Consider the following 21,757-nt stretch of genomic DNA (forward strand, 5'->3'; position numbering starts at 1 on the left):
GTGGTGCCACTATATTTTCCAAAATCGATCTTAAGAGTGGTTACTATCAAATCCGCATACAAGAGGGTGATGAATGGAAGACCGCATTCAAAACCAAGTTTGGTTTGTATGAGTGGTTAGTCATGCCTTTGGGTCTCTCGGAAGCACCGGGCACTTTTATGTGCCTTATGAATCATGTCTTTCCCCCTTACATTGGTATATTTGTTGTGGTTTACTTCGATGACATTCTTGTGTTTAGCAAATCTATCCAAGAGCATGTCACCCATGTCCGCACCATTTTGCAAACTCTTAGAAAAGAGCGTCTCTATGCTAATATGGAGAAATGCCTTTTTGGTGTTGATAAGCTTGTTTTCTTGGGTTTCTTGGTCTCTTCTAAGGGTGTTCATGTAGATGAGTCCAAGATCAATGCTATTAAGACTTGGCCGCAACCAACCAACTTGCTTCAAGTGCGTAGTTTTCTTGGTCTTGCAGGTTTCTATCATCGCTTTGTGAAGGATTTTAGCACCATTGCTTCGCCTTTACATGCTTTGAGCAAGAAGAATGCGCCTTTTGTTTGGGGTCCATCCCAAGATACCGCATTCAATGAGCTTAAGAATTTGCTTACTCATTCTCCCGTGCTTGCTTTACCCAACTTCGACAAGCCTTTTGAGATTCATTGCGATGCTAGCGGTAATAGCATAGGAGGTGTGTTAACGCAAGAGAAGCGCCCCATAGCTTACTTTAGTGAGAAACTCTCTGGAGCGCAACTCAACTATCCCATCTATGACAAAGAGCTATATGCTTTAGTCCGCGTTTTACATGAATGGGAACATTACCTTCGTTCCCATGAGTTTATCATTCATACCGATCATGAGACCCTCAAGTATCTCAAGGGTCAAACTAAGTTGAACAAGCATCATGCTAAATGGAGTGAATTCATTGAGTCTTTTCCCTATGTAATTAAGTACATCAAGGGTAAAGAAAACATCGTAGCGGATGCTCTTTCCCGCATATGCATGCTAGTCACGCAACTTGAGTTAGATGTCATTGGCTTCGAGCATATCAAAGAATTGTATGCACATGATGAGACTTTTGCCACTCCTTATGCCAAGTGTTTGTCGCATACATCGTGGGAACGCTATTACATCAAAGACGGCTATCTTATGAGAGCTAACAAACTTTTCATCCCCAAGTCGTCCCTTTGTTTATTGCTTTTGCAGGAATCGCATGGAGGAGGATTAATGGGACATTTCGGACGCGACAAGACGTTCGCCACGCTCTCGAAGAGCTAATTTTGGCCAAAGATGTTTCGGGACGTCAATCGCTTCACCAACCGATGTTCGACATGCCGCAAAGCTAAGTCAAAAGCTCAATCTCATGGTCTCTATATGCCTTTACCAATTCCATACCAACCTTGGGAGGACATAAGCATGGACTTTGTACTTGGTTTGCCAAAAACTCGCAATGGGAAAGATTCCATATTTGTCGTTGTGGATTGTTTCTCCAAAATGGCACATTTTATTCCTTGTCACAAGATAGACGATGCTTCACATGTTGCTAATGTCTTTTGTAGGGAAATATTGCATCTCCATGGTGTGCCAAAGACAATTGTCTCGGACCGCGACGTCAAGTTCCTTAGCTACTTTTGGAAGACCCTATGCGCCAAGCTCGGAATCAAGCTACTCTTCTCCACGGCGTACCATCCTCAAACCGACGGCCAAACGGAGGTGAAAAACCACACACTCTCCGCTCTACTTCGAGTACTCATCAAGAAGAACATCAAGGAGTGGGAGGAGTTCCTACCTATCGCCGAGTTCCCTACAACCGAGCAAGACACTCAACAACCGGCAAGTCGCCTTTCGAGGTCGTTTACGGATTCAACCCATTGTCACCATTGGACATTCTTCCTCTACCACTCCAAGAGAGCATCAATTTGGACGCAAGTGCGCGTGTGACACATCTCAAGAAGATGCATGAAGATACAAGAAACACCATCGAGCACCAAGTTCAACGCCTTGCGACCAAGCTCAACTTCAAAAAGCAACCTATGGTCTTCAACATTGGTGATCAAGTGTGGCTACACCTTCGCAAGGACCGCTTCCCACAAGAACGCAAATCCAAGCTTCGACCACGAGCGGATGGACCATTCAAGGTGCTTGCATGCTACAACAACAATGCTTACAAGATCGACCTCCCACGCGACAAGTACAACGTGAGCGACATCTTCAACGTCAAAGATCTCTCTCCCTTCCATGGTGTCGGTGTCAAAACCGGCGGATCTTGGGTAGGGGGTCCCGAACTGTGCGTCAAGGCCGGATGGTAACAGGAGACAAGGGACACGATGTTTTTACCCAGGTTCGGGCCCTCTCGATGGAGGTAATACCCTACTCCTGCTTGATTAATATTGATGATATAGGTAGTACAAGAGTAGATCTACCACGAGATCAAGGAGGCTAAACCCTAGAAGCTAGCCTATGGTATGATTGTTGTATATGAAGTCGATGTCCTACGGACTACAACCCTCCGGTTTATATAGACACCGGATAGGGTTAGGGTTACACAGAGTCGGTTACAATGGTAGGAGATCTTGAATATCCGCATCGCCAAGCTTGCCTTCCACGCCAAGGAAAGTCCCATCCGGACACGGGACGAAGTCTTCAATCTTGTATCTTCATAGTCCTGGAGTCCGGCTGAAGGTATAGTCCGGCTACCCGAACACCCCCTAATCCAGGACTCCCTCAGTAGCCCCTGAACCAGGCTTCAATGACGACGAGTCCGGCGCGCAGATTGTCTTCGGCATTGCAAGGAGGGTTCCTCCTCCAAGTCCTTCATAGAAGATTGTAAACACAAAGAGTAGTGTCTGGCTCTGCAAAATAAGTTTCCACATATTGCCATAGAGAGAATAATATTAACACAAATCAAATCTGCTGACGTATTCTGCAGTGCGTCATCACACTACGGCCAAGTCCTTTACTCGAATCATTTTTACTTTTCCACCTCAGCATGTTTTGCGAGGCGGTTTCCTTGGCCCGTCTTGTCAAAGCAGAGATCGTGTACCCCTTTTACGGGATTCTCATCAATACGGACGTGGGTAACCCAACCGTGCCTGTTAGCATGTTTCCTCGATTAAAGACGAGTCATGAACGGTTATGGGGAGGGCTCTTGGTATTCAACCTCTTATAAAGAGAACAAGGCCTTACTCCTTTTTTCAATCTCAAGCGAGTTCGCCCGTCGCCTCGAGTTCCAACACCCTAGGCTCCAGATTCCAGGCGCTTCGGACCTTCGACGATGTCCAGTTCTGACCTTCGAGGCCGATGGACGCCCTCCTCCGTCATGGAGGAGGACGTACTAAAGTTGAGGGAGGCTAAGTTCCTGCCCTGCAAAATTTCGCATAGGTTGCCTGCTCAAGGGCAGGTCATTCCTAGTCCCCAGCCCGGTGAGAGCATGGTGTTCATGTCTCACTTCCTTCGGGGGTTGGGCTTCCCAATGGATTCCTTTGTGAGGGGACTGCTGTTTTATTACGGGTTGGAATTCCATGACTTAGCTCCGGAGTCCATCCTCCATATCTCCTCGTTTATTGTCGTGTGTGAAGCGTTCCTCCGTGTTACCCCTCACTTCGAATTATGGCTCAAGACCTTCAAAGTGGAGCTGAAGATGATCAAGGGACGGCACGCAGAGTGCGGAGGCGCTGTTATAAGCAAAAATGCTGATGCTCCATGGACCGAGGGCTCTTTTCAAGAGGAGCTAGGCTTGTGGCAACGAGAGTGGTTTTATATCACCGCTCCCCGGAGCACCAAGTGGGTCGCGCCTCCTGCCTTTCGCTCGGGTCCCCCACCACGGCTAGCGTCATGGGTCAACAGAGGGTTAGATTGGGGTTTGCCCAAAGACGTGCCCTTGTTACAGGGCCGCATTAAGGATCTCTTGGAAGGAGACCTCAGCCTGGTCAAGGTGACACAGGTCATGCCGATTCGCCGAATATTGCCCGGCAAACGTCGCTCCCTTCGCCTGTGGGAGTTTAATCCAGAGGGACCGCGAGCTCTCCATAATTTCATGGGCGCAACGCCTGTGGAGATGTATAAACTGTTCTTCGGATCACAAGAGACGTGTCCGGATTTAACCGAGGACGCAGGCCTAAGCTGCAATCGCCCGGATACTCAAGTAAGCAACCTTGTGCCCGGACCTTCTATCCGTATAATTGTCATAAACTTGCCCCTAAAAGAGCCGTCCTTTTAAATAGGAGTGGATAGCGAAGGCAAAGCTGATCAGGTGTCCGGCTCCCCTTCCCGAAACCAGGCTGGATCTCGTGCTGGTCAGGATGCTGGAGATAATGCCTTTGGAGGGAAGCAAGGGGGAGGACAAGGAAACTATGGCCTCCTCGAAGGAGGCTGCTCCGAAGGGAGGAACCGACAATTCCTCTCCTAAGGGGAAGAAGAGAACCGCCTCTGACGACCCGGAAGCCATGGCCTCGAAGCGGGGGGAAAAATCCTCGTCAGAGGGTCCGACGTCGGGGAGTTCCTCGGCCGGACTACGCCCTCAAGGGAATCAGCCCTCCAGCAAGCCGTAAGTAGAGAAAGATTTTCCTTTTGAGGGATGAGGGAAATCCTTGATTTATATCTGAGAAGATTAACCGATTTTTTACCTTGTAGCTCGGACCTCAGCCCTTCTCACCAGAGCTCGTCTTCGGGGGATCTCCTTCCGGAGATGATAGAGAGCGGGACGCCTCCCCCTGCCGTGCCGCCTAGCGAGGCGGGCGACCCTGAGGTGTCGTCGCGGAGGGTTTCTCCGAATCCGGCAGGGGCGGAAGATAGCTATGTGGCCCCCGAGGTTCTCCGCGTCCGGCCTTTGAAAGAGGTCGTGGGACAAGTCCGACACCGTCTGGTGCTCGGCCGGAGGAGCTAAAGATTCTGCTGGGGCGAGCTTCTATCTCGGAGGAGCACCGTGCATTGATGGGCACGGTGATTGAAAGGATCTCATCCGCAGAGAGCGGATTGCATGAGGCCGTCAAAAGTTTACTGACGGGTTTTGAGGTACATTAGATAATGTACACTTTTGTCAGTTGCGCATGAATAAGATGCGCCCTGTGTAGATAGTAGCCCCTGAGACTCTGCGCGTCGTCAAGAAATGACGGCACTCGGAGGATCATAATCCCAGGTCTAAGATGTCGCCTTTGAGTGTAGGCGGCAGGGTGTCCGGAATCGAGCCGAACTGATGATTTTGCCGAACTAAAGCGGCAACTGGACATGGCAGATGCCGACATCGCGCTTGTCAACAAGCGGCTTGATGAGGCTCAAGGTATGTAATTCCTTGGGCGGCATCAGGTAAGAAGAGTTTTATGCCAGTGTCTTACGATGTGTGTACTTGACGCAGATGGTGCAGCCGCCGTGGAGAGTCTTAGGGCAGAACTTGCCCGAGCTAAAGAACAAGCCAGAGGAAGTGATGCGGCTGCCAAGAAAGCCCTTGAAGAGCTGAGAGCCGAACAGGCTGCTCATTGCCGAAGCAAGGAAGAGATGGCTGAGATGGCCGAAAAGTTAAAGAGTGCTGCAGACCGTTGCAGACTTCTTGAGAAAGAAGATCAGGCGAAACAGATGGACTTAGAGAAGGTCGTTGCCAATGCCAAGGACGCGCGCTCTGCGATGAGAGCTGCGAAGGAGGAGCTGCGTCAGGCCGAACAGATTGCGGCTGGAAAGCCCTTTATGCTGCGAAGGAAATTTTGCGATCCGAAGTTTGCTCCGTTGGACCGGATGTGGAGTGTGGAGGATACCTATCTGGATTTGGCAGCGAGTGCTGCTGATGCGACCGAACACTTTCGAGATCAGAAAGATCGCGAAGTGGAAAAGCTTTTCTGGTCGCAGTTTCACAATCCAGAGCGTCCACTGGCAGTGGACGATCGTTTGGCTCAATGGGCCGAACTGAATAGGTTGTCCGGACTCGCCATGAAGTACGTCATGGGTCATCTGTGGCCGGGGAGATCGGAGCCGAAGAGTTATTTCAGCTTCGTGCAGCAATTCCTTGACGTGGTGCCGCGTATTAATGCAATGAAGAGGTCAGCATGCATAGAGGGCGCAAGGATGGCTCTTGCCCGTGTCAAGACATACTGGGCAGAGATGGAGACCACCGTTGCTGCGTCCCGAGATTCGGACAAAAGTCGAGTACCCTCCAAGCACTATTTTCAGGAAGTCCTTGAAGGCGCTCGTGTAATAGAGACGCAGTGCTCGAAAGATGCTATGTTATGATAGCATATGTAATTATAAAGTAATATTTTGATAAACTGTAGTGGCCTTTTTATACTTGTGCCTTCAAGTATTGGGAACACCTCCTGTGCGGCCGTTTTAAGATATATATATATATACAAAATCTGAAAGATGGCAGTCGTTGGCTTCAGCCCCCACGCACATAGTGCGGGGGTGCTCGCAGAAGACGCATTTTCGCACTTAACCCAACGTCTTGGTCCTACAAAGGAGGTGATAGCGCAGCGGGCTAGGCAACCGGACTATAATGCTTTAACACTTTCACTTAGCCATAGGAGCTTGACAGTGAGACTATTTAGGCAGCCCCTTGGTGGCGACTGCGCTTGCCCGAGTTCGGGGCGCGTATGTGCCTGACCGGGAAGCGGCCCTTCGTTAAAGCGGAGGAATCCGATAGATTCTGATAGGTCATCGAGTGGCTGACCAGTCTCACGCTACATCATGACAGTCAGTTTTCGGCTTTCTCTACTGAGGTGCTCGCCCGGCCGAACCGGGGCACAATCGCAGTAGTTCTCCTGGTGCTACCTTAGCCGATAGAGTGGAACGTAAGGTAGCCGAACTCAGGAGCCGGGCAACCCAACATTTGACCAAAAACATGATTCGGAGCTGATGCATATAATGCCAAAACTCGCGACGTCGAACACTCCCTAAGGTGTTCGGTCTTTATGAGTGCGGGCGAAACAACACTCTTTATTAAAAAAGCCCCTAGTGTCCAGGTATGTGCAAAAATTCTGACGTGGCCACATGCCAAGACGCCAGCCTCCTCCTTTGGTTATATTAGAAAAAAACCAGGGGATGTGTAGCAACAAGAGACAGTAAAAAAGTTTTACGCAGGGTCTTAATCTAAAAAGAATCCTTTAGGACGGGTCCCTACTGCACGTCTGCGCCTGTGTCTCCGTTGTGCCGTATCCTGGACGGGCGCCGCACGACGTTCATCTGTAAAAGAGAGGAACTGAGTTGAAAACGGGTCGTGCCGAAAAAAAGTTTAAAATAAACAAAGTATAAAATATATAAAATTGAGCTTTATTGTCTCTTATTGTATATGCATGGAGCCCCTAGTGGGGGTATATGGCCACTAAGCCTGCATCAATGATGATTTTGACCCGAACTCGTCTATCTGCGTTTGTGGTCTTTAATGACCTATTTCAAAGTTTTTTGGCCGGTGAGGCCATTTTACTGTGGGGCTGTCAAAGCGGCCGCACAGTCCTCCGCTTGGGGAGGCGCACTTTAGTGCTTCCCCTTCAAAGAGATGATGCCTCGTGGACTGGGCATCTTAAGCGTGAGAGATGCATAATGCGGTATTGCGTTAAAGCGGGTGAAAGCTTCGCGTCCCAGTAGTGCTTGATAGCGACTTGAGAATGGGACGATATGGAAGGTCAGCTTTTCGCGGCGGAAGTTATCGGCAGAGCCGAGTATAACTTCGAGCCGGAGAAAACCCATACAATGGGTGTCCGGACCAGGTGTTACCCCTTGAAAGGAGGTTTTGCTGCGGCGGATTCTTGCTGGGTTTATCCCCATGTGATGGATTGTATCCTGATATATCAGGTTTAGTCCACTGCCGCCGTCCATAAGGACATTTGAAAACCGGAGTCCACCAATTATTGGATCGAGTATCAAGGCAGTCCAGCCTGCATTCTTGATATTTCTAGAATAATCTAGCTGATCGAAGATGATTGGTTTTGACAACCAGTGGCGGGACCCTTTGGGATAGGTCGTGTGGTGCGTACCTTTATTGGGCGCCGCGCGTTTTGTTATGTGAAGTAAGTTCACTGTTTTTACTTTTTGTGGGAAGTTCTTTTGTTTCCTGGTGCTCTGCTTTTGGGGTTCGTCCTCGTCTTCGCTTGGTGTGTCGAGCCCCTTGTGTTCGTCATTGAGTCTGCCGGATTGTTTGAAAACCCAACAATCTCTGTGGGTATAGTTAGCAGGCTTCCCGGGAGTACTGTGTATCTGACATATCCTGTCTAGGATTTTATTTAAGTTGGATGGATCGTCCCTGTTATCCTGGAGGGGTGGTTTTGTCTGATTTTGTCGTGAACCTTTGAATCCGGCATTGACTGCCGTGCTCTTCGGACTTTTTTCCTTAGTCCGGCGACGGTCCTTGTTGGGTCGCGGTTTTCCGTTTCCATCCCCAGTTTCGGATGTACTTGGGTCGCTGGGGCTGCACCTTGCCAACCAGCTGTCCTCTCCTGCACAAAAGCGGGTCATGAGGCTTGTTAGTGCGGCCATTGTTCTTGGCTTTTCTTGGCCGAGGTGTCTGGCGAGCCATTCGTCTCGGACGTTATGCCTGAAAGCTGCTAAGGCTTCGGCGTTCGGACAGTCGACTATCTGATTCTTTTTAGTGAGGAATCTATTCCAAAACTGCCGAGCTGATTCTCCGAGCTGTTGAGTTATGTGACTAAGATCGTCTGCATCCGGAGGGCGGACATAGGTCCCTTGAAAATTTGCTCGGAAAGCATCCTCGAGCTCTTCCCAACTTCCAATTGTGTTTTCAGGAAGGCTTTTAAGCCAATGCCGGGCTGGCCCTTTAAGCTTAAGGGGTAAATATTTTATGGCGTGGAGATCATCTCCTCTAGCCATGTGTATGTGGAGGATATAATCCTCGATCCAGACTCCAGGGTCTGTTGTTCCATCATATGCCTCTATGTTTACGGGTTTGAATCCCTCTGGAAATTCATAGTCCAGGACCTCATTGGTGAAACATAGGGGGTGTGCGGCGCCCCTGTATTTGGGTGTGCCGGATTCTGATGATGGCTTTATTGCATTGCTTACGAGAGCTTGCTTTCTTGGCCCATAAATGGACCTAACTGGGCCATGATGCGAATCCTTAGGTGGGTCGCATGCCGATTTAAGTGCGGCGCTGTTTGCCGCTTTGTGGGGTCGTCTATCCGACCGTGTGGCTTTCTTATTTTTTGAATGCGAGGGCTCTAGGGCCTCTTCGTCGAATTCAGGCAGTAGCTTTCTTTTCGAATAGCTTTTAGTGCGGCGACCGCGCCGTATTTATCTGCGGTATTGATTACTTTGCTCCATCTAATCTAGAGTGCATCTTCCGCTGTTTTTAGATTCCGCTTCTGCTTTTTCAGGCTGCGTGCAGTTGCAACGAGCCTCTCATGGAGATTCTTCTGCTCCATGGGTTTATCCGGAGTGAGGTCGTCCGGAATGCCGTTTTCGCCGGAGGAGGGATGTTCGGTTTCTCTATCCGTGTTGCCCTGTTCGGACGGTTGCCCTAATGCCTGCTCGTCGTCTACCGGCTCGTCTTGCTCTATGGCTGGGTTTTTATCGAGGCGGGGCTTGGGTCGGCGTTTACGCCGACGCTTTGATTGCTTTTCGGGGGGTCGATCTCCTGTTCCATCCCCTTTTTCCTCCTTGTCGCTTCCTTTAGGGGTATCCACCATGTACACATCGTGAGATGAGGTGGTTGTCCAATGCCCTATGGGCGTTGGTTCATCGGTATCTCCTGCATCATCGTCCATGCTGTCGATGTCTCCGGAGTCGAAGTTGAGCACGTCGTTTAAATTGTCGACAGTGGCTACCAAGTGGGTGGTGGGTGGGCTTTGAATTTCTTCATCATCCGTATCCCATCCTCACTGACCGCAGTTCGGCCAGGGCTCTCCTGATAAAGAGAGAGACTTGAGAGAATTCAGGATATCGCCAAAAGGAGAGTGCTGAAAGATGTCCGCGGCGGTGAACTCCATTATTGGCGCCCAATCGGATTCGATCGGCAGGGGCGCGGGGGGTTCGGAGTCCGGAGAGGAGTCCGGATCCTCGGAGTCGTGAGTCACGCGGAGTGTGGGGCAGACGTTCGGCTCGATCACCTTTGAGATCGCAGCCCCCGAGGTGACGTGCAACCACTCATCCTCGATTGACACAACTGGCTCCGAATTAAGGGTAAGAGCTGGTGCGTTTGCGGCCTCCGGGATACTGTTCGGTGACAGAGCTAGATCATGCCCCGCGAGATAGTGCGGCGCGCTTGGTTGTGGCTCGAATCCGTCGAAGATCAAATCTCCGTGGATGTCTGCCATGTAATTTAGGCTTCCAAACCTGACTTGATGGCCAGGGGCATAGCTTTCGATCTGCTCCAGACGGCCAAGCGAATTGGCCCGCAGTGCGAAGCCGCCGAAGACGAAGATCTGTCCGGGGAGAAAAGTCTCACCCTGGACCGCATCGTTGTTGATGATCAAAGGAGCCATCGGGCCTAAAGGCGACGACACAGAGGAACTCTCAATGAAAGCACCAATGTCGGTGTCAAAACCGGCGGATCTCGGGTAGGGGGTCCCGAACTGTGCGTCAAGGCCGGATGGTAACAGGAGACAAGGGACACGATGTTTTTACCCAGGTTCGGGCCCTCTCGATGGAGGTAATACCCTACTCCTGCTTGATTAATATTGATGATATGGGTAGTACAAGAGTAGATCTACCACGAGATCAAGGAGGCTAAACCCTAGAAGCTAGCCTATGGTATGATTGTTGTATATGAAGTCGATGTCCTACGGACTACAACCCTCCGGTTTATATAGACACCGGATAGGGTTAGGGTTACACAGAGTCGGTTACAATGGTAGGAGATCTTGAATATCCGCATCGCCAAGCTTGCCTTCCACGCCAAGGAAAGTCCCATCCGGACACGGGACGAAGTCTTCAATCTTGTATCTTCATAGTCCTGGAGTCCGGCTGAAGGTATAGTCCGGCTACCCGAACACCCCCTAATCCAAGACTCCCTCACATGGTGATGAAGATTTTGATCCGAGGACGGATCTTCCCCAAGGGAGGGGAGATGATGCGGAGCATCCCAAGGTCATCCCCATGGACCTACCATCGTCTCATCAAGTGCCTACCGGACCCATGACTCGATAACGTGCAAGAGCCCTTGAAACCGAGGTGACATCTCTCCTCTCACAATTCCACTTCGATGCACATGACGCATGGCTACTACCTCATATGGATACTTTGTGCATACTCAGGTACAATGGAGAAGCTAAGGAGTAAGGACAAGAAGAGGAAGATGGACGAGAAGACGGAGAAGAAGAAGGGCTGCCGGAGAAGTCCCAGCCACCGGACGACCGGTCGGGACCGGACGTCCGGCGCCTGAAGCATTTGTCGAGTCCCAGCCAGCGGACGTCCGGTCCAGACCGGACGACCGGTGCCCCGACACCCGAAGCAAACGAGCGGACGTCCGGTCCAGACCGGACGACCGGCGCGACCGCACCCGAGCCGAAGTCAGCGGAAGTCCGGAGCCTCCAGACGTCCGGCACCCCCATCACAAAGCAGAACCAGCGGACGACCAGAGGACACCGGACGTCCAGCAGCTCCTGAGACACCGGACGACTGGTCCCCAGCGGACGTCCGGTACCTGTCTGCGCACAGTGTTCGGGCCCGAGGCCCATGTACCCCTTCACTTCGCCCCCATTTGCACTTAGACTATAAATAGACCCCCCCATTCATCCTAGCTAGGGTTAGCATTGGTTTAGCTCATTTGAGAGATAGAGCATTGCTCATCCATATCGGATCTACTCCTCGAGAGAGACCGCGGCCCCTCTTCGGAGAAGATCCACCTTGGATTCAAGACCTCCTTGCGGAGAAGATCCCCTTGTGGATTTAAGACCTCCTCACGGAGAAGAACCGGTTACCGTGTATCGTCCCTATTTGTCCGTGGATTCGTGTATCGCTCTATGTACTCGAGGATCTAGCCCCTGTGTGACTTATTCGTGTCGGTTTAGTGATTTCCTCTTGTGTTTTCCTCCCGTTCATCCTCGTGTTTTTCCCCGGGATCCGCTCCTTTCGTGAAAGATCGGGCTATAGGGTCTCTACCCTACATCACAACATTAATTAACCTTCGACGAGGCCACGGTGAGTTGGGAGGCGGATGTCGTCCAGGAGAAAATGTGATGGTGGTCGATGGAGAACCTACAGTGGCGGCACACTTTTTGAGAAAAATGTTGTCAAGTTTTTAGGGAAGAAAATGCTGTCACTTGCTTAAGAGTTAAGAGGGCTAAGCAAATGTTACCTCTCTATTATTATTTTTAACCAAAACAACCCATAAAGAGAGGTATCGTCGAGCCATCGGCTCCGTTCGTAAGCTTCTTATATTCGGCTTATAAGATAAGTTATTTAGCACATTTTCCTTTTACAAAAAAATAAATTGACATATTTTTTAGGGTAAGGGAATTATTCTGGTTTCTTCCAGTATATTTTTTTACACAATTTTTTTAGCATTATTGCATAGGAAAATGGGCATCGGTGGGCCGGGCCTTACAAACGGGCCGGATCAGCAAAGATGGGCCTCCAAGCTTCCAGAGCCACCTGGCCTACTTCCTCCACGGTAGCAATCGTCTTCGTCACATAGGTTTCTCACACAAGCTCTGAACCCCGCCGCCTCCGGAAGCTTCTAGAACCTTCTCCCCTTCTTCCCCACCTCCGTCTCCGGCTCCCATGGCCGACGCCGCCGACGCCCTCTCAGGTACACGCGCCTACCTCTCCTCTCCTTCGTAAGCAAAGATCTCTCGCCATCTCCCACCCAATCTCAATCTGGTTCGCTGCTGCAGCTCGGAGCAAGGTGCAGGGCTTCCTGGAGGCCGCGTGCTCCGGCGATCTCGAGGCCCTCCGGAGTAGGTCCCCCGCTCCCGCCCCGCTCACCCCGTCGCCGCCCGGCACGGCTTGTTCACCTGCTAAGCTTTGGTTTTGTTGTTGTTGGTTGTGGTGGTGCAGAGTTCGGGTCCGCGCTCGACGAGGAGGGGAAGGGCGCGGCCGCGGTGGCCGCCGGCGTGCGGGACGCCAACAAGCGCACCGCGCTGCACTTCGCCGCGCGGGAGGGACAGACCGAGGTCTGCAAGTTCCTCGTCGAGCAGCTCCGCCTCCCCGTCGACCCCAAGGACGACGATGGTAATGGTGCCCCTCACTCCCTAACCCCATGCCATGATGCGGCGATTCTCACTTTCTCTTTGTATTGCTCTGATTCATTATGTGTGTGTGCAATTCAATTTATACTTGGTATGGTAGTGATACATATATTATCTAAAATCAATTGTGCAGGTGAGACTCCACTCATCCATGCCGCCCGGCAGGGCCGCCTGGAGACGGTGGAGTACCTGCTCGGCCGCGGGGCCGATCCTTCCGTCGCATCTAACATGGGAGCCACGGCACTGCATCATGCTGCAGGGATAGGTAACGATGATGCTGTGCCTAATGGTGGTGCTCTGTGTATTGTCGATTACCGACTCATGATGCTGATCGATAATTCTGTATGTTGAAGTGGGGAGAATATCTGAACAAACGTGTGGCGTTGATTTTTCTTGTTATTACAGGACACATAGAGATTATGAAGATTTTGCTTGGCAAGGGAGTTGATGTCGAATCCGAAAGTGAGTCCGGCACTCCCCTTGTTTGGGCTGCTGGTCATGGGCAGCAAGACGCGGTCAAGCTTCTGCTTGAACACAATGCTAAGGTAGTTGCTGGTCTATGCGTTCTCTCCGCCAATTTGTTAATCTGAGTTTTCAGTTTTTCAGTGCCACCTTTTCGAAAAAAAAGTTATTCAGTGCCAAGGTTCAGTGCAATACTCCTGACTATGTGGTGATTTTAGCCATTAATTAACTAAAGCAGCAACTGTCTTTAACCATGCTATAGGGGATAGGCCTGTTACTGTAACATGCTGCCATGTCATTCTCCAGCATCTTTAATAAGATTTGGACAACATTTACTCCTAAATTTATAACTGTGGGCAGCAAAAACCTGCAGCATGAATTAATTTACTGAGGTTTTGTGTATGAATTCAATTTAGTTAGGTGGGTTTCAGCAACTTTTGTACTCAAAACTAGTTCTTATAAACCTTGCTTTTGCAGCCGGACACTGAAACTGCTGATGGTATCACTTCGCTGTTGTCTGCTGTTGCTGCTGGTTCCCTCCCATGCTTGGAGGTTCTAATCCAGGTACATGATTGGACGAGTAAAGGATTTGTTTGATTTGGTTCATTTTCGTCACATAGATGTCATTGCTTATTTTTGGTTACTGGATGCTCTGTTTTCCCTGTTAGACAATGTTGTTTGTGCCTTGGGAATTTGGCAAACATGCACATGAATTGGAAATAAGTATAATATTTCTTTATTACTGCAATGCAAGTGGTAATGTGTATACAAGCGTACAAAGTCGAAGGAAAAGATTCAAATGTTTATTCTAGTTTTATTGTTGCCATTTTACTTCTGTTTCTGCATTGATATAGTAATACACAACATTGTTTTATATATTTGTTTAATAATTAACTTAATAATGTGCAACATAGGCAGGTGCAAACCCAAATGTCACTGCTGGTGGAGCAACCCCATTGCATATCGCTGCAGACAGTGGAAATCTTGAAATGATCAAATGTTTGCTTCAAGCTGGAGGTGACCCAAATACCTCTGACGATGTAAGTCACCATGTCTGAGTACTTCATGTAACTTGCCAAGTGTGGTGATGCCATAATTTATTTTATTCATAGTACCCATCGTGTGTAATCATGGTGACTCTGCATTCATTTTAGCTAGACCGTCCAATTGCCTTTGACTGTCTTATTTATGCAGACAAAAGTGTGGAAAATAGTAATATTCCATTTCTAAACTTATTCTTCCTGGGTAGTAGTTATTTAAAGCAACATTGCCTAAACCAGTGAATCTAACTGTTGATTACCTTTTCCTTCTTTCTTTCCTGCAGGATGGATTTAAGCCAATAGAGGTTGCTGCTTTAAGGGATAACCTTGAAGTCGTTGAACATCTTTTACCATTGACATCTCCAATCCCAGGTGTCTCGAATTGGACTGTTGATGGTATAGTAAAATACGTGTCATCTAAAATGGAAGAGGAAAAGGTGCCACTTGAACTTTTTATATCCTCGTATGTTCATGAAACCTCTTTACTTTGCAAATTCTGTCAACTTTGACATCTGCATACATTCTACAGGCGCAAGAAAATGAGTCAGCCAGTTTACAGAGACGACAACCCGTTGAGGTGCGCCATTATCGTATATGCTTTTTTTATAAAAATTAAGGAATCTAGTATCTATTATAATAATAGTCGACTTGAAAAATTCAACTGTTGATTTTCACTGCACAAGTTTTACTCGCCTAAACAAATGCCATGCAGGTGTCACCTGAGGCGAAAAAGAGATCATTGGAAGCCAAATCGAGAGGTGATGATGCATTCAGAAGAAAAGACTTCCTAGTAGCAGTGGATGCATATACACAGGTAAGAATCGTTTTTTTCGAAAGCTCTTGTGGTGGACAAAAAGTAGATGACTAGAACTTTAGTTGTAAGTTCACATGCCATCTCGGTATGGATGCAATCCCAAGCTAGCCAGCTTTCATTTATCAAGTGTTGTAAGTTTAGTAGATTATATTACCTCCATCCCAAATTAGTTGTCTTAGATTTGTCTAGATACAGACGTATCTAACACTAAAACGCGTCTAGATACGTCCATATCTAGACAAATCTAAGACAACTAATTCGGGACGGAGGGAGTACTACATTGAGAGTCATCACAACTGAACGGAACTGCATTTCAGGCCATTGAATTCGACCCGAATGACCCCGCGTTGCTTTCGAACAGAAGCCTTTGTTGGCTGCGGGCAGGGCAAGGTGAGCGTGCCCTGGAGGACGCGAGAGCATGCCGAGCACTGAAACCAGACTGGGCGAAAGCTTGCTTCAGGGAAGGCGCCGCGCTGCGCCTTCTGCAAGTTTGTCACAGAGAAGCACAGCAACTGGACACTTGTTCCCTGCTGTCCTTGTTTCTTTTTCTCTTTGCGCGGCTACATAAGCATACCTGATGACTCAAGACTACTCTTGTTGTGTTGTGTGGCTACACCGACAGAGGTTCGAGGAAGCCGCGAATGCGTTCTACGAGGGGGTGCAGCTCGAGCCGGAGAACAAAGAGCTCGTGAAGGCATTCAGGTAGTAAAAAAGAGAGGAAAAAACGTGTACCAGTCGAAAATGACGGAGGAACTTCTATGCTCTGCTTTTGTTTTACTCATTCGTGTTTGTCGGTCGTGACGACAGGGAAGCTGTTGAGGACGGGAGGAAGTTCCACTCGGCAAACAAGCCAACAACAAACGGAACAAAGTCAGAATGAGGATGGCGGCGATGAACTGAACAAAGCCGTGCTAGTATCAAAAGCTTGTATGAGTATCTCCGTGGAATCGCATTGGAGATTCGTTTTACTTTGTCAAGTGGTAGGGAGGATGAGTGGATGCGGTGATGTTTGCGAATTCGATTAGAAACCTCGCTGGGTTGTGTGACTCGGTTAGCATTCTATGGTATGAGTACTGTCTTCGTTAGTGTAGGACATACAAATGGGCTGTGAACTTGTGGTGGATTATCCTTTGACATTGCCAGCATACATTCTCTTTAATTGTTTCTTTGCTGCTGCTTCCAGGTTTCATCTACCTTACACTGGAAACAAGTTATAGAATTTGTTACTCCATTCGTTCTGAAATTTTGGTGATGTTCTCCGATGCGTTAAATATCGATATGACGGTAAATAAGAAAGAAATATATACTCCCTCCGTTTGTAAGATGTTTTGGACAGCTGACATTGAACTATTGTGTGTGTTGTCTGAATTATCTAAATAAACGTCTTATAAAAGTTATAAAAGTGAGCAGAGGGAGTACCTATTACAGTCATCATGAAATATTTTACATTAGAAACCTAATGATATTATTTTTGGTTGACCAGTTCCCATTAAACATTTTATTTAGGACTGCAATAGCGGGGTACTGTTGCTAGATAGCATTCCCTTTTATTTATGGGGGTAGCCCCTCTTTTGGAATTGACAAGAAATTGACGTTTTAAAAGAAAATGGTAATTACTCCCTCCGTCCCATAATGTAAACGTCTTACATTATGGGATGGAGGGAGTACATATTTTAAAAATGGCATGACCAAGAAATTGTCATTTTTAAAAGAAAATGGTAATTACATATTTTAAAAATGACATGACATTGTATAGAGGCTGCGTTTAACTCGGGATAGGAGGGAGTACAATTTTACTTTTAGAAATGTGCAACTGAGCATCTGACCCAAAGCTGTACATACTCTCTGCAACTTCTCTTACATCACAAGTATATAAAATGGCAAATTCATTTAGATTCATAGCTATGCACAAAAGATTGCACAAAATTATTCACCACCCATCCCATCATCCTAGCGGGTTGATTTCGTATGTGTTTCTCGCCTCCAGACTTCAGTGGCTGGTTTCGGCGCCGAGGGAATCTTCATGCTAATGAAGAGTTATGGTCTAGTTTGTGAGGTTTTGGAATCCTCTTGTCATTCATCTGGAGCGATGTAGGTGATGATAGATTCGGTCGCGTCCCTATAGAGGCATATGGTTGGTTCCTTCAAATATGATCCATTGAGCTATGTGTGGGTGAGGAGGTGGAGGTGTTGGGGTTCGCCAATTGTGGTGGTTCCACCTTCGTCGATGACGGTAGTGGCTGTCTCGTCAATAAAAACCCGTGTCAGCGTGTTTAGGGTCGCTGTGGGGTGGGGTCTACTCATCCGACCTTCATCTGCTTTTTTTGCGGGGCCGGCTTTCATCTGCTTCTGAGCTTCTCCAAGTTAACGGCGTGGTTCCCATCGTCTAGCAGATCTTCATGCCTCACCCGCCGTAAATATAACGACTCACTTATTACGTCGAAGTGGACAAGTCTGGAGTTAGGGGAGGGCGAGCCATCGGATATGTATCTGTTTGTAACTACTACTTCACCAGGGTTGTTCTTGTAATTTTATTTTTTATATATCTATATCATGAGTATATGAATTTCTAAAAAGTTTCTTTTTTATATTTTATATATTTATACCACCGTGGGTTTTCTTGGTCGGTAGGATTCAGCCGCGTCAACCGTCTGCTGCTCCTCCTCCTGTCCGTCCGCCCGTCCGCCCGCCCGCCCGTCCCGAAGCGTCTCGCCGCCTCCTCCACCGGACCACCGCCTCGAAGGCGAGCAGCCGCCCCCTTCCTCCTCCCGGTAAGGAATCCCCAGCTCTGCTTGGATCGCGCTTCGATCTCTCGCTCACGTACGACCTTCCGCCGTGAAGAGCCGAGCCGAGCCGGATCGAATCCGGCCCGGATCTCCCCCGTGCGAGGCCGGTCTCGCCCCCCCGGCGGCAGCGCGCGTAGGCGCTACTAGGTAGGCAGGGCCGCCATGGCGCTCCATCGGGCGGGCGCCCATGTGTTCCGCCACGGGATTCTAGGGATTTGGGGATCGATCAGGGAGCCAAATTTGGGGATTACTTCCGCCCCCGTCCCTGGAGCCTCAGGGACGATGCAGATAAATCGATGATGCCTCAAGGCGGTACGTATAGCTGTATGGAAGAGGCCAGGCAGATTGCCCAAATTACTCCATCATGCTACATTGTGCGCTTGTTTGCTGGATCGTTGATATCCAACAGCTTCGTCTTGGGCTCTGCTCTGGCCAATGTTTCTGTCCCCGTCTGGCTATCTACAAGCTTGGAGTTGTCATCAATTTATTTATGCACTTTTATCTTTTATTTTACACACAATGCTGTAGCGAGATAGCTTAAATTTGCTATGTTCAGATGCCTGCTTGTCTGTTTCTGCAGACCTATGTACGTAAGCAGAGCCCAGATTGTTCATCCGACTGTATTAGATAGGACTTGATGTTTGTTTACCTGTAATAAACTCTGTAGAGGTGCAATGACAAATAATTTTTTCACCCTTGTACACATAGAAACCAAATTATCCACCTGGTTCGTTATATTCGCTATGTGATGTTTGTTCATCTGTAAAAATCTGTGTAGAGCTCCGTGGATAAATAATGCATCTAAATAGTGTTGAGAACTGTTGTGCAAACAAGTCTCACCTGGGAAGGAATTGTAGGAAGATTTGTTGGTCTGTTTGATTAACGACGTTACTCCATATGTTGAGAGAATCGTTAAGAAAATACCCAACTAAAATATGAGGATTTGCACCCCCCCAACAGTTTGTGCCATGGCTGGCTAGGCTGGCCGTCTTTAATCTTTAGATATAGAACCCTTCCACCCAATTACAGGGGCATGAGCAACAAAGCCAACAATGAAAAGAGAGAGACCGATATGTTCTGGACATATTCTCCACTGTTGGCCAAATCTGGTATCCTTTCTCCTCAGGCATGAGTGTCATCGAGCTGCCATGAAAGTTCCTGTGTGTGGGGTACCTTTAACGGGATACATTGCTGTGGAAACTCATCCAGATCCTTCTTCACCTCCAATCCATTTATCCATTCAGTCTGTTGCTGAGGGTTCTGTTTGCTGCCTTTCCCTTCCACGGTGTACTATAATACTACGAGCAGTCGGTTCCTACCCCTGAATCAGTATGGGCTAGTATTTGCTTCTGTAATAGCAGCCAGTAGAACAGCTGTTTCTTTAATGTTGCAGAACATCCAGTTTCTATTTCTTACTTTGTACATGTTCGCTTATGATATAGAAGGTTGAAAAATAAAATGGTGATCCTGCTAATAGATCCCTGACCTTTTAACTGAAAAGTACTCTGCAACTGTGGATGCCCTCATGTTGTCAATGTAGAATTCAGTTTAGAGCCCAGATATTTGTTTTGTTATGTTGTTTAACATGCTTTCATGAGGTCTTCAATATTCGAACTGGTTGTGCGATTTTGTTGTTAAGAGGAATTTTACGAAGATGTGCTTGTCTGTTTGATTAAAGAAAGAATGTTACCCCCATAATTTGAGTGGGATTATTTACAAAATACTTGAATAAAATATGAATTAATCAGATGCACCTCAACAGTTTGTGATCTGGCCGGCTAGGTAGGTTGAACCCTTAGCCAAAATTACCAGAGGGGGTGGCCAGGAAAATTTCTTTTGAAACTCGCCCGCATATTTCTTCATCTCCAATCCATTCATCCATCCAGTTTGTTACTGATGGAACTGTTTGCCGCCTTTCCCTTCCATGGTGGAGTACTAAGTAGTAAAAGCACTCAGTCAGTATATTTCCCAATCAGAAATTCATGCACCCCTCAGTAAGTATGGGCTAATATTTGCGTTCTGTTAGAGCAGCCGGGAGCTCTGCTGTTTCCTGAATGTTCCAAAAAATCAGTTTTTTTTTACTTTGTACATGTTCCTTTATTCTTTATTAGGATATAATAAAAGATTGACAAATGAAATTGTGGCCATGCTAATAGATCCTTGACTTTTTAACTGGAAAGTATTCTACAACTGTGGATGGCATGCCCTCATGTGTTAATGTAATATTCAGTGTAGAGCCCAGATATTAATCATTCTGTTATTTAACAGGCATCCATGAGGCCTTCAATTTTTGAACTGGAAAGCTTGCGTGTTCAGGATTTGTGCGATTATGCTGTTAATGCACACCATTCATTCAGTATAGGGCCCAGCAATTCATTTTGTTTATCGTGCTTGAGACCTTTGTTTGCTTGAATTAACCTTCTTAAATCTTGCTGTTAATCCGTCACTTTTCCTCGTGATGCTGTTTCAGGATTCTTGTCTGCCATGGGTGACTACACAATCCGGATAAGCACCAGCTTGATCGAGCAGCTCGCGCGCGATGACGAGAAGCAGGTGAAAAGGAGGACCAGGAAACCCAGGCCGAAGAAGGTGGTGGAGCAACCAGAGGAGCCTCAGGACAATGGCAGGGAAGTTCCAACTGAACCCAAGAGCAGCCCTGCTCCTGTTTTGCCTTTTCCGCCACCCATGTACCTACCAGTGACCCCTGCTCCTCCACCACCGTCTCCTGCAATCCAGGTGGTGGAAGCCATACGCGCCGTGGTGGCGGAGAGCGAGAAGGTGCTGGAGAAGCTGCAGAAGAAGGAGGCGGCGATGCGCGAGGAGCTTACCAAGAGGGCCAAGGAGCTGCATGACAAGGAGTTCAAGCTGCCCTACCAGAACCCCTCGCCATGCACCGACGAGAGGGCGGGCTGCGCCGAGTGCTACAGGAGCAACGTGCAGGACCCGCTCAAGTGCGCCGAGGCGGTCAAGAGGTTCGAGGCTTGCGTTCGCATGGCGAGGCGGGGCGGTGCCACCATGGGAGCTGCTCAGTAGTAGCTGAGTGAGCGAGGTGTCGTACACACGATTTTGCTTCTGTCGGGATTGATTGATCGAATAACCTGAATGGATTTTTGGTGAGACCTGAAACACCATCAGTTGTAGATTAATTCTGGTAACGGATTGCTACTGGTGTTGGCAACAAGAGGCCATGAGTGTCCTTGAATTTGGGGCGTGGCTCCATGTGTTTACTTGCATACTACAAAATGAAACATGAATTTGCAGGGTTCAAAATTAATGTTTACTACATGCATTCTGCTGCAAAATTTGCGGGGTTCCTTGGATTTTAGTCCGTTTGTTTGGGATGAGTCTGAATAACCATTGTATGTTGATTCTTCCACGTCGCATACATTTTTGCGGGATAAAAAAATCACCTGCTGCTGCTTTGCTGGTTATTGGTAAAATCCATGTCTGAGTGGTTGATAAAAAAATCCATGTCTGAGTGGATAAAAATTATTGAACCTTGTATAAATGTTGGGGTAAAAAAAATTCATCTTGTTAT

The 21,757-nt window shown here is 48.1% G+C and overlaps 2 protein-coding genes across 5 annotated transcripts; both read left to right on the top strand.

The window, feature by feature from the left end:
• The first annotated feature begins 12,494 nt into the window (after nt 1-12,494).
• LOC123172032 (26S proteasome non-ATPase regulatory subunit 10-like) lies at nt 12,495-16,615 on the top strand. Of its 4 annotated transcripts, none has more exons than XR_006485441.1 (13): nt 12,495-12,678; nt 12,764-12,826; nt 12,927-13,100; nt 13,251-13,382; nt 13,523-13,662; nt 14,057-14,143; nt 14,494-14,619; nt 14,904-15,056; nt 15,149-15,196; nt 15,332-15,433; nt 15,795-15,921; nt 16,056-16,135; nt 16,241-16,615. XR_006485441.1 is itself a non-coding variant. In XM_044589070.1 (13 exons), the coding sequence occupies exons 1-13, from the start codon at nt 12,651-12,653 to the stop codon at nt 16,311-16,313; spliced, it is 1,377 nt and encodes a 458-aa protein (XP_044445005.1). In that variant the 5' UTR covers nt 12,495-12,650; the 3' UTR covers nt 16,314-16,615. The 4 variants fall into 4 exon arrangements, 3 of the variants coding, with proteins under 3 accessions (XP_044445005.1, XP_044445006.1, XP_044445007.1); XM_044589070.1 differs by having other exon boundaries at nt 15,751-15,921; XM_044589071.1 differs by having other exon boundaries at nt 15,751-15,823.
• Nucleotides 16,616-18,068: 1,453 nt separating this feature from the next.
• On the top strand, nt 18,069-21,504 carry LOC123172033 (uncharacterized). Its single transcript, XM_044589073.1, has 2 exons — nt 18,069-18,204; nt 20,690-21,504. The coding sequence occupies exon 2, from the start codon at nt 20,704-20,706 to the stop codon at nt 21,250-21,252; it is 549 nt and encodes a 182-aa protein (XP_044445008.1). The 5' UTR covers nt 18,069-18,204; nt 20,690-20,703; the 3' UTR covers nt 21,253-21,504.
• The last annotated feature ends 253 nt before the right edge of the window (nt 21,505-21,757 follow it).

This window comes from Triticum aestivum, unplaced genomic scaffold (genome assembly GCF_018294505.1).
Source record: "Triticum aestivum cultivar Chinese Spring unplaced genomic scaffold, IWGSC CS RefSeq v2.1 scaffold1A_scf_5, whole genome shotgun sequence".
Taxonomy (NCBI): Eukaryota; Viridiplantae; Streptophyta; class Magnoliopsida; order Poales; family Poaceae; genus Triticum; species Triticum aestivum.

Excerpts from the sequence above, each read along its gene's own strand:
- LOC123172032 (XM_044589070.1), top strand. The coding sequence starts at position 12,651 with ATGGCCGACGCCGCCGACGCCCTCTCAG. Across the intron at positions 14,620-14,903 it reads ACCCAAATACCTCTGACGAT|GATGGATTTAAGCCAATAGA; the intron begins GTAAGTCACCAT and ends TCTTTCCTGCAG. Across the intron at positions 15,922-16,055 it reads CCGCGCTGCGCCTTCTGCAA|AGGTTCGAGGAAGCCGCGAA; the intron begins GTTTGTCACAGA and ends CTACACCGACAG.
- LOC123172033 (XM_044589073.1), top strand. The coding sequence starts at position 20,704 with ATGGGTGACTACACAATCCGGATAAGCACCAGCTTGATCGAGCAGCTC.